Raw genomic sequence first — 17571 nt, 5'->3', positions numbered from 1 at the left:
TATTATAGTTTAGGCTATTATTTTCATCGTAGTGTTTTGTTACTTCGGTTATTCGGTTGCTAGATTGCTAATGTTGATTAAAATTACATAACGTATTCCCGCATTGATAATAGGTTTAAAACATACATAAGATTAAGAAATTTTTGATTTACTTATTAATAGACGATTAAAGGAGCTCACGATGGTGCTAATTATTAGCAGAGCATTAACATATTACAGCCTTAATGCCTCAACGCATTATTGCTTAGCGGTAGAAATACGCAAGATGATTGTTACCAACCTGTTGGGAGTTAACAAGACGGTCTATCACCACGAATTGCGCAAATTATAATGTTTGCTAGTTATTTAGTAAGAAAAACCTATTTGTTACCCATGCTTGCTCAAAATTTGATAAATTATACATTTTCTATCATACCTCGAGGAATTGATATTGAATTTTTATTAAGAAATGTTGTATTATGAGATTAGTCTGAAACTCTGAATAAATATTATTACATTGTTAGTTTTTATATAATTAATTATTCAAATGTGAACATAGCCTTGGCTAGCTTAGTTTGTAGCACGATATAGAATTTCGATATTTAGACCAGTCAATTTTATTTCACTCATTGCAATTTATTATTAATATTTACATAATTCCAATAAATCAAAATAATTCCTTATAATGATTGGGTTTTTTTACTACAGCACATGCTTTTTGTGATTGTAGTTTCATTATCAGAGCCCCGACAAGGTAGCTGACAGGCATAACGAAAATATTCGCATTAGGTAGTGATAATATCCTATAAAATAATTAGCTGATGAAGTTAATTTAATATTAATGCTTTCAATAGGATAGATAACTCATAACCAACTTCTTTTCGGTTTATAATAAAATTTAAAAAAAACAGATAGTACATTTATGAATTTTAAATTTTGTTAGAATCGATTTGTAATATAATTCGATTGAAGTTTTTATCATATTAGAGTATCGAGATATTTTTTTTCGTTTTGCGTTAGCTTTTTACGTCTGGTAACATTAACAACCCGCTACCGCCACGTTTCGCCTGTCTCACTTCTCTGAGAGTTTTGTGTCGTCTTACTAGTTGAACGCTCGTCAGTAATTTCAGACTCGTATCCTACAAAACAGGATATCAGAACTATTTTCATCGAAAATGAGTGCTCCAGCACCGGCACCTGCTTACAAAATAGGAATAGTGAAGCAGGTAATACATTATTCTCAATATTCGGGAGTTTTTCGAAACTGCACATTGCCTCGTGCCGTTCTCTTGAAGATTGCCTCGTTGGCACCGCAACGCATCAGGAGTATTTGCTACCTACTTGAGCAAAAATAGATTTACTTAAAATAAAAACAAGTGTTTATTGAATAGCACAGAATAGTCACTTCTGTTGCGATTCCAGCTGGTGTTAGTAGCGGCGAATGTTGACGATATTAGTGCTCTAATTTTATGCGATATATTATTGATATTTGTAAATAAAGACGTCTTTGTCATTTAATCACGCAGGTACTATCGGGAGATACGGTGGTAATAAGAAAACAGCCTCAGGGCGGGCCGCCTCCAGAGAAAGTGATAGCCCTTTCGGGTATCACCGCACCTAAACTCGCTCGCCAAAGGACCGCCAACAAGTAAGTGCGGTATACAGCGATTGTTAATGCACTGCAACTCATTTTAATCATTATTTCTGTCATGAAATGTACAAAAATGTGTTTACTGTTATGCATTTTAATGTGAATGTTTACCCTTTCCTTCCATTATTTCCCTGATTGTTATATCGTGATTTGTAAGATTTCAACCTTAATAGGATCACAGTAAACGTCTTTGCTGTGCTGATATCAACAAGTGGCCAGATGCTACAGTTACCTAACATTGTTTTAACCTTGATTTAGTTACCAATCTGAATGCCATAGTATTAAAAAGAGTTTTATAAAAAATTCAATAATAAAATTAATATCTGTAAATATATTAAATATTTTTTTCATAAGATGTCTAGAAAATATCAGTTGAAATTCTAGTAAAGTTAAATGTAGTCTGAAGTGGTTTTTAACCTAATATTATTAATGATCTTACCAAGAGGAAGTAAAAACGGGTTGTAACATTCCAATATTTTCTCACATAAATCTAGGTCAAAATATAAAATATACAATGAAAATATTAATCATATAAAACTCCCTTCATTTTCACAAAGAAAATTCGCATACTGCTAGAGATTCAGAAGTGAAAGCAAATCTTGTTGCAATTAGAACATTTCTTATGTAATATGACAATGTAGTTTCCTTTCACCATTAACATAGTCAAAAGTCACAGAAACAAAATTCCAAAATGACTATTCGAGTTCATCATTATCATCATCATGCTGTATTTTTATGTTCTAAAACATTAAAATGTTACAGTTACTCAAGAAAAATAAACCAGTGTTTCAGATAGGTTATTGTACTTATTAATTCAAGGTAACAGCAACCAATTAGCATCTTATTAAAATTAGCATACAAAAAATACCCATATAGGGTAACAGTCTTTAAGGTCCTCAATATGCATGTTAGTGTGGTACCTATGTTGTTAAAGTGCTTTTCTTTTTAATTATTACAAAATAAACACAAAGCATAGCAAAGCAAACTTGACATTAAGGCACAAAAGCTACTTCATTTAAGTAAATGCCTGGCGAACTTATTCAGATTTTTATCTTTAATACATGTTGGTACTATAGTCCTGTAGATAGTGCCCTCAGATTGATTAATTTATTATTCATAGTAAATAATTAAATTATTCAACTAGAAGTAACTACTAGAAGCTTTTATTTAGGAAACATTGTGAAAGTGCATTTATTGTTTAAAACTTTAGTTACTTATTATTTCTGAATGTTCTTGCTCTTGTAGTTTTTTTAAAGTGACGGTTGGCTTAAAATCTGTTACAGGCTCAATTTGTTCTGTAGTAAACCCAAAATTAATGTAGAAGGATTCTAAATTTTGTTTTAAACCAACTGGTTAGAAAACTGTCAGGCGGTAACTATGTGATGGATATTGAATATATGAAGGAAAACAATTACCATTGTTAAAAAGTTACTCTTAAAACACTTTTCCTTAGAGTATTCTCGATTTTGTTTCAATATAACGTGAACTTGTTAAATTTGCTCAATTATCACAATGCTTTTGATAAATATTATCTGGTGTGTGATTAAATGAGAAAGTAACGCAAGACATTGATAGTCATGAATATAACAAATATAAATAAATATATATCAATGCTTGAAATACAATCTTAACTAAGCAGCAAAGTAAACTTTACATGAGATTTTTTATTTTAAATAATATTTTTTTATGTAATTACTTTTAAATTTAATTTTTTGTTAGATTAAATTTATTTTAATAGCAGTAGGGTAGATTTTTATAGTTATTCACGATATTAAAAGTAAGACCTAAGCATTTGTTTAAAAAGAGCTTTATGGCACTTAGATTAATAGATGAATAGATAAATTCTCCTTATTTTATGAACAAGTAAAATTATCTAAACTATTAATTACTTTGAGGTATGTAAAATAGGTAAAATGGCCTAGTTTAAAATGTTGATACATGAGTATCACATTTATCTATGGGGATCTATTTGCTTGAAATGAATCAAGTAAAATTTTCTAAGCATGCTTGAATGCTCTGTTATCGTAGAAAACATATCTTAGTTGTGAAATGATAAACAAAAAGTTCTTATCTACTTCTTTTTTTTGTAAAAATAACTGTCCTTCTTTCCACAAGCTTTATAAAATCAACAATAGGGAAATTAAATAGTACTTATTCATATATTCAGTCCAAAATTAATATAACAATATATACCCAAATCAGATTCTAAAACAATGCTATCATTAAGTAAAGTTACTATTATGTTTATTTCAAAGAAATAAATTACTTATACAAATAAATTTTACCTATTTTTTTATCCACTTTATTTCACATTACAAATAACATATCATAAAATATAAGTGAAGTTAAAATACATATGAATTGCAATTACAAAATGTGGCAACAATTCACCACTCGATTTGAAATGAGAAGTTCATTACAAGTAAAAATATAAAAAAGCAAACAAATAAAAAGCAGAAAATTATTGAAAACTGACTTAAATTCATGCTTCTATTTATAAGAATCTCAGAACTGCTGAATTGAAACACAATTTCCGGTTTTGGCAGGAACCGTATAATATCTAAGTGGCTGTAAAAGTCGCCGTAGAGCTATGAAACCTCAACAAAACGAAGCAGAAAAATCTAGATCACGGATTTTTTCGCTTAAGCAGGATTGTCTTTTGAGCGTTGATATGTACTGAGTATACGTTTTTAATCCACATATGACAAATTTATAAAAGCTTGATGTGAATACGTATGATGATATGTATGACCGCTTCAACCTAATCAAGAAGATTGATGTGCCTTAACCTAATTCGAGAATATATTAAATCAGTCTGATGCTTTTGATAGCGGGATAATTCAGAGTTAAGGTTACCGCCTGAGACAGTTAATTCAAAATTTCGTGTAATATTATTTCCGAGATTTGGGATGCAAGGTAAGAATCGAAAAACTCCGAAGGTGACACGTTCGAGAGGCTGGCTATTCCCTACCCTGCTTAAATTATCTAATAAGTTTTTATGGTCGGTAAGTTTATATTATTTTGATTTTCTTTTTTTTATTCAAGATTTTTTAGAATATTGGGATGCTGTTTAAAGAAAATTAAATATTTAGTGCAAAATGTTTTGCTTCTGCGACCCATTCCCGACCGGCGATTTGACGAAATGTTATGTTTTCAGCAAATATTATAAGAGAAAAATATTCATTAACAGTGACACAGAAACGAAGGATGAACCATTCGCGTGGGAAGCCCGTGAATTCCTAAGGAAGAAGCTAGTCGGCAAGGAGGTTATCTTCACTGCTGAGAAACCGGCGAATTCAGCGAATAGAGAATATGGCGTCGTATGGGCTGGCAAAAATCCTTCCAAAGATGAAAATGTTACTGAAGCCTTGCTGGCTGAAGGTCTCGTTAAAGTTCGAGAAGGTGCTAGAAATATACCTCAGCTCAAAAAGCTGGTAGAGATCGAAGAGACAGCCAAATCGCAAGGCAAAGGAATTTGGAGTACTGATGCTGATGTATGTTACGTATATTAATCACTTGTGTGATATTATAATACATAAATGAAATTGTTTTTTGGTGAATGATTACATTTAAAAACAAATCTAACCATATCATTACAGAAACATGTACGAGACATCAAGTGGTCTATCGAAAATCTGAAAGCTTTCGTCAACAAATACAATGGTAAGCCTGTAAAGGCTATCATTGAATATGTGCGTGATGGTTCTACAGTACGTCTTTGTTTGTTACCTGAATACACTCCCATTACACTGATGCTATCTGGAATTCGAGTAAGTAAATTTGGTAGAATTATAGTTTAGTATTTGGAGAGGGAAAGAACTAAGTTACAAAAAACTTTTATTCGTTTACTTGGAAAACTCTTATTTATGATACGAAAGCGAATACGCATTGTGTTTTTCCAAAAACTGATTAAGTTTCTTATCCTGACTTGGACACTAAGCTAAGTGTCCAGTTAACATATCTTTAGCAAAGCAATTAGTATCGATTGGAGTGATAGAACATCATCCAATCCTAATATAGGTAGTAAGTTCATAGTTGTAGTACTAATTACTAAGCAGTAAATATACTTTTTATTGCTCTAGCATCTCATCATGTGTCATAAGGTTGAACTTTCAGTTGCATTGTGTAATGGCTATCCCATCCTTCCACGACGACATGACTGCCTCATGGGCATAAATAGATAGAAGGTTCGACCACTATCGCTATATCCCAAGATGGACACTTTAAGGCATGCAACCCGATCACTGAGGCTCTGGTTTACGCTGGCTGTGTCCTGAATTTCACTGTTCATCTTTCATGTCTTGCTTCAAATTCAGTACCATTAAGGCTCACCTAGAGATTCTATTTATACAAATAAATTTATGAAACGTTAAAATACTTATATATTATTATTCACAATTAGTGTCCCGCTGTAAGACAAGACGGTGAATCTGAGCCTTACGCAGAAGAAGCACGCTTCTTCCTGGAGTCCAGATTGCTGCAGAAAGACGTCGAAGTAGTTCTGGAGTCCGTTAATAACAACAATATCGTGGGCACGATACTGCACCCGCAGGGTAACATCGCTGAGGCCCTACTAAGACAAGGGTTCGCGAAATGTGTCATGAAATCAGGTAAGTTGTTAATTTGAAAAGATTCTCTTTCTTACACCTTTATCATATAAGATTCGTCGAACCATCCAAGAGAATAAATAAAGTGTGATTAATGAATAATATGAGAAAAAAATATATTCTAGTTTTTTGTGTGAGGAAAATCCATAATTGTAATTTTGTTCACACCAATGTTATTTTTTTTTTAGATATTCTCTAATTATATTATTAATGTAATCAAATAACGATCAACGGTCTTAATTGATTAGTTCATTTATATATGTGATTATGCTGTTATATTTCAATTCCAAAAACCCATTCAAATCTTGGGGTAGGTTTCCAATCTTTAAAAAAAAACAGGTTTGTACCAAGAAAATCGTTCAGTAATTTATGCAATGATGGGATTGTCTGGTAAGGTGTGTTGTGTTGTGGGTAGCTATAACCATCCAACCTCATTCTATTGTAAAGCAATAATGAGTTCCATTACAATGATAGAATAATTAGACTCATTTATGCAAATAAGAACCAACCCACAGCAGGTTAGTTTCGAGAAAACGAGACTTTTGTAAACAGAATGTGCAAAATGCATAGATAGTATAATAATGAATGAATACTTTTTAAACCTATTTGAGATACTGTAGCCTATCTAGCAATATCAGTTTTATATAGTTTATGTAGTCAGTATATTTAAAGTAAATCTTTAAAAACCCGGTTGGTTCTTTTTTGCAAAAACATATTTTGTTGCTTAGTTCCTTCTTGCAAAATGGACCTAAGATTGCATCTATGTACTTAACTCAATTTCACCTAAATTGTGAGTTGGTTCTTGTTTGCATAAATGGGTCCAATTGTAACTCTTGTGTATGTATGAATAAGTGACGGCGTTCAACTTGCGTTATAAACAAAAATATGCTAATGCCTTATGAAATACAGGTGCATCTACATTGAAAGCCGCCGAAAGTGCAGCTAAGGAAGCAAAACTGCGCATATGGATAAATTATGTAAGCAATGCACCTATAATCCCGGCGAAAGACAAGGAATTCACGGCCACCGTGTTGGAAGTAGTCAACGGAGACGCGCTCGTTGTTAAAACACATAGCAATGTACAGAAAAAAATATTCTTAGCTAGCGTCAGGCCTCCTCGTGAAAAGTTAGTATTTTCGTAAAATGCAATAAATTTAAAAAAACGCAAAATAAAACCAACCTGAGGCACTTCTAAATTTATTTTCTTCTAGGAGCAATGCTGACGACGACAATAAACCTATACCGAGGCCAAAAGGATTTAGACCTTTGTATGATATTCCATGGATGTACGAGGCACGTGAATTTCTTAGAAAAAAACTGGTTGGGAAAAAAGTTAATGTGACAGTAGATTACATTCAGCCAGCAAAAGATAATTTCCCAGAAAAGACATGTTGTACTGTCGTAAGCGGTGGCACGTAAGTTTATTTATAAAAGTGAATCATATAGACCTGAATAAATATTTATTTCATAACATATTTGACCTAGATTAAATCTAAACTATTTCATGATACAGGAACATAGCTGAAGCTCTGGTGACTAAAGGGTTGGCAACAGTGAAGTACAGAAACGATAATGACCAAAGAAGCTCACAGTATGATAAATTATTGGAGGCTGAATTGAAAGCAGTTAAGGCCGCAGTTGGTATTCATAACAAGAAAGAAGTGCCCACCCACCGTGTGCAAGACACCAGTGGAGATCCAACGAAAGCAAAAAAATTCTTCCCATTCCTCAAACGTGCCCAAAAAACCGAGGCTACTGTGGAATTCGTTGCTAGCGGATCGCGTATGCGTTTATATATTCCTAAAGAATCCGTCTTAGTAACCTTTTTGCTTGCCGGCATTAACTGTCCCCGAGGTGCGAGACCTGCAATTGGCGGAGGACCCAAACAAAATGCAGAGCCTTTCGGAGAAGAAGCTTTGCAGTTCACGAAAGAAAAGTGCTTACAGCACGACGTCTTAGTCAGCATAGAAGAGATTGACAAAGCAGGAAACTTCATCGGTTGGCTCTGGGTTGACAACGAGAATTTGTCCGTTTCGTTAGTCGAACATGGCCTTGCCTCGGCGCATCACACGGCGGAAACGTCTGAGTTTGCACGCGCCATAAAAACCGCTGAAGAGAATGCAATTAAAAAGCGTATCGGCGTATGGAAAGACTATGTCGAAGAAGAAAAAGAAGTCGAAAAGGAGAGAAATGCAACCGTACAAGATCGTACTCTTAAATACGACCGCGTGGTCATCACTGAAGTCACTCCTGAAGGTCATTTCTACGCACAAAATGTCGATTTAGGTGTGAAACTAGAAAGTCTTATGGAAACTATACACACTGAGTTTAGAAACAGTCACCCATTGCCTGGATCTTACGCTCCAAGGAAGGGAGCCATCTGTGCTGCTCGTTTTACAGCCGATGACCAATGGTACAGGGCAAAGATTGAAAAAATAACAGACAATAGGCAGGTCCAAGTTGTATACATCGACTATGGAAATCGAGAGGTAAGCTTGATCTATGTGGCAGCTACTGCCTTGAGCCAGTACCTACTACTACATCCTTCCGTTACCAGTTGATAATTTTTTCCTTATAATTCTTTCCTAACCCATATATTTAATAACTAGTGATATCTATGAGGTCTCGGAGACGTCCTGTCTATTTTCTCACTCTCTAAATTGTATTATTTCTCTCCAGCCGTAACGAATCTGTCGCAAGTAAAATTTTACTCTCAACGCGCCTAAAGAAGTTTCACTTCAAAAACTTAGCGAATTATCTTATACTACAAAGAATCATACTATAATTGAATAGCTATTGTATTGTAAACTAATTTCTAGACTTTTTTTACTGTTCAAAGGTTTTCATAGTTTTCTTACAGAATGTAAATTTGTTGTTCTTTGTGATAAACATCTTAATTTCCTAAAGTTCTAATGAACAATAAAATATTTTTATTATTGAGACAAAAGAGAACTAAAAATAACATGAAACTTTAATTACTAGTTATTAGACACATTAAAACTACAAACAAAGAAGTACTTGAGAAGGTATAGCTAGCTATTAACTCGAAGCCTAACTTTTAAAATTTGGCAAATAGCAACTTTGAGATTGTATAAATAGTATAACTGTCATATAACTATACTAAAATATTTTAAGTTATTTCATATAATTAAACATATTTAATTAGTTTCCTTTTTTATTTCATTTAAAACTCAAATTGACTTAAATACTTAACATTTCTGCCTAAGCCTGCGCTGCGAACTATACCACTACCTTTACACAAATACAACAATACCTTCAAAACTGTATTTTGATAAAAAAAATTTCTTTACATGATATTATCTTAATATATTTTCAGACGTTAGACATAACCAGATTGGCAGCACTCCCGGTGGGTACTGAGCACGATTCGCCTTTTGCGACAGAGTATGTTCTCTGCTGTGTGAAATTCCCCTCGGACCCTGATGACCGAGCAGAAGCTGTAACCAGTTTCTATAATGATGTCGTTGGCAAGAGGCTGCTCTTGAATGTAGAAATCCGTGGATCACCAGCTGCTGTTACCCTTGTTGATCCTAACACAAACATTGATCTGGGCAAGGTAATCAACGAAAACATTTTTCCTTCTACCGTTCTTTATTATATTTATCTTATATTAATCCTGTTAATTTTTGTTTCGGCTTACTTTGTACTAACCTCGTAAACATTTTGGAAAATAATTGTTGTTTAGATATTTTTTTTATTCATTAGATGGGTGGACGAGCCCACAGCCCACTTGGTGTTAAGTGGTTACTGGAGCCCATTAACATCTACGACGTAAATGTGCCACCCACCTTGAGATATAAGTTCTAATCTTGCTATAGTTACAACGGCTGCCCCGCCCTACAAGCCGAAACGCATTACTGCTTCAAGGCAGAACTAGGCAGGGCAGTGGTACCATGTATGCTTAGTTAAGCAGATGTCATATAATAATTTCCTTTGACAGAACCTTATCAAAGATGGGCTCGTGTTAGTGGAGCAGGTTCGTGACAGCCGACTGGCAACATTGATGGCCGAGTATCGCGCCGCTCAGGAGCACGCCAAGAGCTCGCGACTCAACTTGTGGCGGCACGGTGACATCACCGAGGACGATGCGGTAGAATTCGGGGTGCGTCGCTAGCTGTACGCCCCCGGCGTTGACGCCACCACATCGCCCACGCACATCCGCAACTGTGCCACCTGCACCACTGTAGATGTCGACAGCATCGTCCACGCCATTCTTTACCACATACTGTGAACTATAAACTGAACAATGAACTTTAAATCATGATGTAATTCAAACTTGGATGTTGTGAACAATTGTTTATTAATCAGAAGTTTATTATTGCTAATTACGATACGTGTGTTGTGCCGGAGGACATTACGATGGTGAGCAGTGAACACGGCAGCGGAAGGGGTGCCGCAACACTTACACGCTAGCATACCGAGCATAATTCATAAAAACATATTTTTTAAATTTACAAACATATTTTAGAAATTAAAACAGATTCATAACTATAATAGATTAAATAAATTATATAGGTCGCTGATTTAAATACTTAATTACCTACAAACTAATATATTAATATGTAACTATTTAAATAAATGAATTTATTGATAAATGCCTGTTGTTGGTCATAATATAAATGTGTTACAGATTTGTATATCAGGATTTATTGAAATTTATTGTATGTAGATTGATGTAATAGTTCTATATTTCATTGTTATTTCATATTATTTTAAATATACATTTTTAGTAAAATATATTCTTGAAAATAAATAATCCCATTTCCTTTCTTTGATGAAATTTGTTTATAATCTTCATGAAAAAAATTTAAAAAATATGAAGTATTTTGCATAAAATGTTATAAATTTAACAAATAAATTAGCATAATCATGTGACATTGTAGTTAGTGAGAACATGTATCTTGTGCATAATCAGAAGTCTGAATTTTCTATGTTTATTTAATTCTTAATGTATCGTGTTTGGAATGTATCAATTTCTATAGACATTTTAGCTTCCTTAAAGTTCGTACTTATAATTCATATTTATGAACCTACCTCTCCTGTCGGAGATGTTTTAATTTTGTTTACAAACAGTAGGGTACCATTAGGTGCGTGGATTGTTAAAGAACTTGGTAAAATAAATATTTTAGGAAAAATCAACAAAGTTTTTTGTTTGTATTCGCAGATTATAAATACATATTTTATTAAATAAAACAACTACATAAATATATTTTTCAGTAATTACTTTATTACACGTATAATTACGACAATTTATGTACGTAGTAATTGATTTCTTTACATTCATTGACAACAATTTCTAATTAAAATTCTTTATGACAAACTGCTGCTTGCAGTTACTATTGGGCTCAATTATTTGGCACCATCTAATTAATATCCATACAGAAAAATAAGTATTTTTAATATTGTTTTAATCAGATATAATAAACCAAAATCAGCACTACCTACTGTTCCCATAGAAATATACTACTTACCAAAGAACTATAATAACAAAACCCAATACCAACTATAATTGGAGACTTTCAACCGAATTAATCTCAGAACTACTCGTTGTTTAAAATATTTTACTTCTGTTAACAACTACGATCATTTTTATTCAATTGATATTTCGAAGACGGATTTATATGGCTATTTACTGATATACATGATATAATATGTATTACTTATGTAAATATCAATAATTTATTAAAAAAATACATCTTTTTTGAAAAATTCTATTTGAAATTGCTACAGTTAATTAGAAATACTTATCGAACATAAATTAATATTTAAGTTTAAATTTTAATAAAACTACAAATCTAATTTCTCACATTCGATTTGATTTTAGTCTTAAACAAATTTCTGAAATTATAAAACAGAACAAGATTTTTCGTGACAATCCATTTCAAATACCTTAAGCAAAAGAGGAGATTACTGCCTTTTATTAAATGACGTACTATTAATTAAATATACAGCGGAGTGGGTGTGTGTACTGAGAACACTTCACCATGCCTCTCGCACACCAACCCTTTATTGGTGCGAACATCATGAACTTTATGAACTTTATTTATTTTATACTTTTTTATCACCCTCTAATTTGTCAACCTACAACCAGATTTGTAAAGATAGGTACAAGGATAGTTTTTGTAATCTTACCACATATTTTTTTTGTAAGTAAACTTAATCCATTTTACTATTTTAAGACAGTTAAGAAATTATAGTTATAACAAATCAATCTTTCAAACACTTAATTTTAATATAACCTATGTAAGATCGATTGCATTAATTAATTAACGAATATTTTTTCACTCCATTCATTTCACTCATAAGGCAGTTTCAACATTAAACTATTAATACTGGCGACAATTAAATCAGTTCTCGCATATTTATATTAATTTTTTACTATTATGCAATTTAAATTTAATAAATTTGTCACATCGAAACAACATACTAAGTACTACTTAGGGGATCTATTATCACGATGTAACTAACACCAACGAGATTAAAACACACAATGACAAATTTTGTACTATAACATTCCAAAGTTATTGTGCTAAACATTTATCTAGAACTATAAAATATGGATCTAAATTTACTCTGCAATAAGTACGTAAATATTTATTAATCGAATCATTAAACAGTGAGTACAACGCCAAGTCGAGCAGACTCATTATTTTTTTCAAAAAATGGTCCAATCTCACTTGGTAGTGCTGGAACGTTAACTAAAAATTGTTGCATTGAAGGATAGTATTCCCTACACGTCCAGGTGTCATCATGTCCTCCACCTGGTATGACCACCATTTGCTTGCAGATAGATCCACAGCGCGTATACAGCTCTCTGGCCATGGATGGAGGCACTAAAGCGTCATTTGATCCGCATATCACGAGTGTAGGTGAAATGACATGTGCAATTTTATTCAAAGACATGTACTGAAATAGATACAGTAAGTTCATGAGATATAATTAACAATTAAAAAACTTTAGATTTTCTACAATTAAAAGATATGATAGATTAAAAAATGATATATAAAGAAAAGGAATTAAATTCAATCAAATTCCCAAATTCAATTTCTAAAACACAAGATGTTAGGCATCATTCCCACAGTAGAAAGAGTAATTATTATCTATGTATGAAAAACACTAATACTTTTAAGAAGTGAATATTTCAAGAACCCATTGTACGAAGACCCTGACCCCATGTCTGTGGAAATCTGATATGTCTGCCAATTTTTAATAACTTAATGTGCCTTACACGTTAGGCACTTTTGAAATGATTACTTTTAGAACATGGTGCTAGAGATGACAAGTGCTTCTATTTCTTGGTTTTTAGAAATTGACTCAATATTATCTAAAGATAAATGAAAATGTTATATTTTATGAACCCGCAATCAATGACCGCCCAGTGCATTATCATGTTTTTTATTGCTTGCAAAGGGTATTTTTTGTAATCCATTTAATCATCATTTTATTATTAAAACGTGCTATTAGTGTTAGCACCTTCATTTTGAAGAACAGATCTCATTGCTGTTTGCTTGGGATTCATTTTAAGTAATAAATGTTACATACTTATTGAGTAACATTTAAAAATACCTTATTTTTGTGGCAGAATTGTGGTAGCCAATTTAGGCATCTCCATTTTAAAATGATCTGTGCCATGTCTGGTATACTAGTGAAAGTATTTTCCACCACTAATGCCCAAATTTTGTTCCTGTATTCCAAACGAGATGCCAGATCAATTGCCACTGCTCCACCTAAAATGTCATTATCATAAATAGGGATGTTGTTTTTTTGTTTTTTATAATCATTAACAGCTAAAATTAGCCACTCTTACTCATTCTGGTCCTGAGCTAATCTTATCAAATTCTGATCTGTGAGTGTAGCTATTATGAATTTTGAAAAAAATATATTAGAATAGTTGCCGCATGAACTGGTATATGTATTACACTAACCTAATGATCTTCCAAACAAAATAATCCTACTAGTATCAACATCAGTTCTTTCCAAGATGTAATCAATAGCACATTGGGCATCAATATATAGGCCCCGTTCGGACGGCGTTCCTTCTGATAATCCATAGCCTCTGTACTCAACCATAAGTACATTGACATTTAACTTGTGATAGAATCCAGATACATTAGACAACCTGTAACATCCAATACCTTTAATTATTTGAGGGTAGAGTATACTTTATTGTACACCAAAATAAATACAAATTCAAAACATTAAATACAAAAGTACAACAGGTGGCCTTATCCCCAAGAGTGATCTCTTCTAGAGAACCACCAGGTAGACAAGAATCCTTTAAGGATATAAATTAACAGCATTTTATTCATTCACTTAAAAAAACAATATTATAGCATGATATAGCTTAGGGGGGCTAATTATAATATTATTATATTATACATTTAATTATATATTATAATTATAATATTAAAGTAGTAATACTTTACACATAAAAAAGAAATAAGCAATTAACAACTAATTTTAAAATATTGCTCCATAATCCATCCCTTGAAGGTATATTCGACAAAAAAAGAACCTGGAATCATTAATTGCATATTCTGATAATCTCAGGGATATGTGCATCACAGACAAACTCTGTTTTTATTTTAACAATTTTAAATAGTTTCTTAAATATTAGATTTATAGTGATAATTTGCCTGTCTTATCAGTTAACAAATACTAATTGTTTATATACAAATACTATATGCTAATTTTGTAGAATAGTTTTCTTTTGTTTTAAATAAATTTAATTACTGCCAACCTTTGCCCCATATTTCCAGCATTACCGTGGAAAAATATCATTGTAGGTATATATTTGCTATTGAATGGCTGCTTTACAAGAAACATGTGTATTTTTAATCCATCTTTATTGTTAATTTTTATACTTTCATATGGCAACTTGTAATTACTTGGCTGAAGAACAAAAACTCTTGAGTCAGGTGGATCATTGGGATAGTAAAGCAGCAAATCTTGAGCGCAGTAAAGAATGCCTGTTAAAAAAAAGTGAAAATTAGGTACTATTATGGCAATCTGTGTTTTGATTAAAATTATATTAAATTATTATAAATTTTCCATATGCCAAATAGGTTAGGCTTGAGATTTTAGATTTACAGAAATAACAATTCATATTAAGATTTGAAGAATTTTTTATATGTAATTATTCCGTTTCTTACCTGATATGCCTAAGGTGAATATACCAAATGCTGTTAAGAACCCATGAAACCAAAATAGTAAAATACTAGAAAATAGTGTTATAGTGGATACAATCAAAAGTCGGTACAGTAAAACCCTCACTACCTGATACATTTCTATTTTTTAAATTGATCTATCTAACTACATAACAACCTATAGGTATTTCAGGTACATTGAATTGATTAAAGTTGGCACGACTACAAATGTACAAAATCAAACAACTGTGAACTGATAGTCAAATTTAGACTTGACAATTTTTAAAAAGTTTTACAATTTGTGCTCAAAAATAGGTTTTGTGGGGATTGTTTCACTGAAGAAAACGAATAAAATTCCATATGTCTCATGTCTGTTTCTAATTCCTATTTAATAGTTTGCGATCATGAGTCGTATTGTAAAATTTCTCCCAATTTCTTAAATTGTTTTGTTATTGTGTAGGTAATCTATGGAAAATTAAGATTAAAGTTTGAAGGTGTTTAACTTTTTGTGATCAACGGCTACAATATCATGCAGCCGTTGCAAAAAAAGTTTGTTGTGTAGGTATCTAAGGCTTGTCAAGGATTTATCCTCAATGCAGATAGTGGACTCTCTGAATAAATATCTTCTGAATTATCTTTCGACAGCTTTCTTTATCCTCGGCTACGTATGTATGACCTATTGAACTCCTGTCTCTAAATTCAAACGTTCCAATTGGAGACAAATTTAAGTTATTTTTTACGCTATCGCTAACGTTAAAAACTCGCATTAAGCACACAAGCTATAGTCACCGGTAACTACAAGGAACTCTCCTTGTAGTCACCGCAATCTCGTCGCAATAATATAGCTTTCCGTAGCAGTCTTCAGATACTTTCGGATGCGTTCCAAATCTGGATCACTCACGTACTACTCTTACAGAGTACTCTTACTCTACTACTAGACAGTTAAGCTAAGAAACCGAGATTGTTATTGTAAGGAGTCCGTTCGAATATGGACTGCGAAATTTAGGTCTTCTTATCTTTATATCCAATTAATTTATTATAAGAAAACGCCTCAAAGTTTTTTTTGTTTGGTAGTACTTCGAGTGGCTATTATGGCTTCACCATGACTTGCAAGGGACAACTTGAAACGATATGCTAACACTAGGCCTAGTAAAAGCAGAGAGTTTCGCTGAATATACTATGGGGTCAGCATCACGTCCTCTCGATCCATTAACGGTGCTTTTAGTGCATTAACGGTAGGCAGCGGCTTGGCTCTGCCCTTGGCATTGCTGAAGTCCATGGGCGACGGTAACCACTCACCATCAGGTGGGCCGTATGCTCGTCTGCCTACAAGGGCTATAAAAAAAATGTACCACAAGCACCGGTCACTGTCCTCGTCGAATGCGTCGCTTGCGATGAAGGGCTCGACGAGTGAATTAACCCACAGACATAGCCCACTAAGTTTCTCGCCGGATCTTCTCAGTGGGTCGCGTTTCTGATCCGGTGGTAGATTCTGCGAAGCACTGCTTTTGCTAGGGCCAGTGTTAGCAACACTCCGGTTTGAGCCCCGTGAGCTCACCTGCACGTTAGGGCGACGCTGAAATAGCCTCTCAAGGCTATCAGCATAGGTAGGAAAAAAAAATCCGACCCACTGAGATTTATCCACTAACGGCGCTTTCTGGCACCTCAAGCACCAGTCACAGTTCTGGTCAAACACGTCGCTTGCAATGAAGACTTCGGCAAGTAAAATAAACCACAGACAGAGCTCACCGAGTTTCTCGCCGGATCTTCTCAGTGGGTCGCGTTTCCGATTCGGTGGTAGACTCTGCGAAGCACTGCTCTTACTAGGGCTAGAGCCTTGTGAGCTCACCAACTCGCTCGGCGACGCTGGAATAGGCTCTAAGGCTACCAGCTAAGGTAGGAAAAATTGTTGCATGCGTTTGTTTTAGAGAAAACGGTGACTTCAAACGGATATGACAATTTCCCACACCTCCAGGCTTTCAAATTATAGTCTGGGAGCCAGTGACAGATTTTCATAACCAAGTCCCTCCCAATCGAAAATTCGTGAAATGCATTAGGGACTTATAATATGAATACTCGCGACCGTCAGCTGCGACTCCGTGGGTGGGGCGGGCGGTGGCAGCCTCCCACGCATGGAGAAAAAAAAGTTTTTTCATTCATTTCCTCC

The 17571-nt window shown here is 33.6% G+C and overlaps 2 protein-coding genes across 3 annotated transcripts; one reads left to right on the top strand and one right to left on the bottom strand.

The window, feature by feature from the left end:
• Positions 1-986: 986 nt before the first annotated feature.
• Tudor-SN (tudor staphylococcus/micrococcal nuclease) lies at positions 987-11401 on the top strand. 2 transcript variants are annotated; one of them, XM_062669695.1, is made up of 10 exons: positions 987-1205; positions 1506-1627; positions 4788-5124; positions 5230-5400; positions 6033-6240; positions 7147-7363; positions 7449-7652; positions 7751-8726; positions 9575-9814; positions 10199-11401. In XM_062669695.1, the coding sequence occupies exons 1-10, from the start codon at positions 1155-1157 to the stop codon at positions 10370-10372; spliced, it is 2700 nt and encodes an 899-aa protein (XP_062525679.1). In that variant the 5' UTR covers positions 987-1154; the 3' UTR covers positions 10373-11401.
• Positions 11402-12680: 1279 nt separating this feature from the next.
• On the bottom strand, positions 12681-15832 carry LOC732911 (Bem46-like protein). The gene is given in 5 exon segments (NM_001046912.1): positions 12681-13164; positions 13825-13985; positions 14184-14377; positions 14999-15227; positions 15411-15832. Coding segments are annotated over 5 exon segments (1014 nt in total). The 5' UTR covers positions 15544-15832; the 3' UTR covers positions 12681-12867.
• Between the last annotated feature and the right edge of the window lie 1739 nt (positions 15833-17571).

Source organism: Bombyx mori, chromosome 1 (genome assembly GCF_030269925.1).
Source record: "Bombyx mori chromosome 1, ASM3026992v2".
Lineage (NCBI taxonomy): Eukaryota > Metazoa > Arthropoda > Insecta > Lepidoptera > Bombycidae > Bombyx > Bombyx mori.
This window is presented reverse-complemented; position numbering and strand designations above follow the sequence as displayed.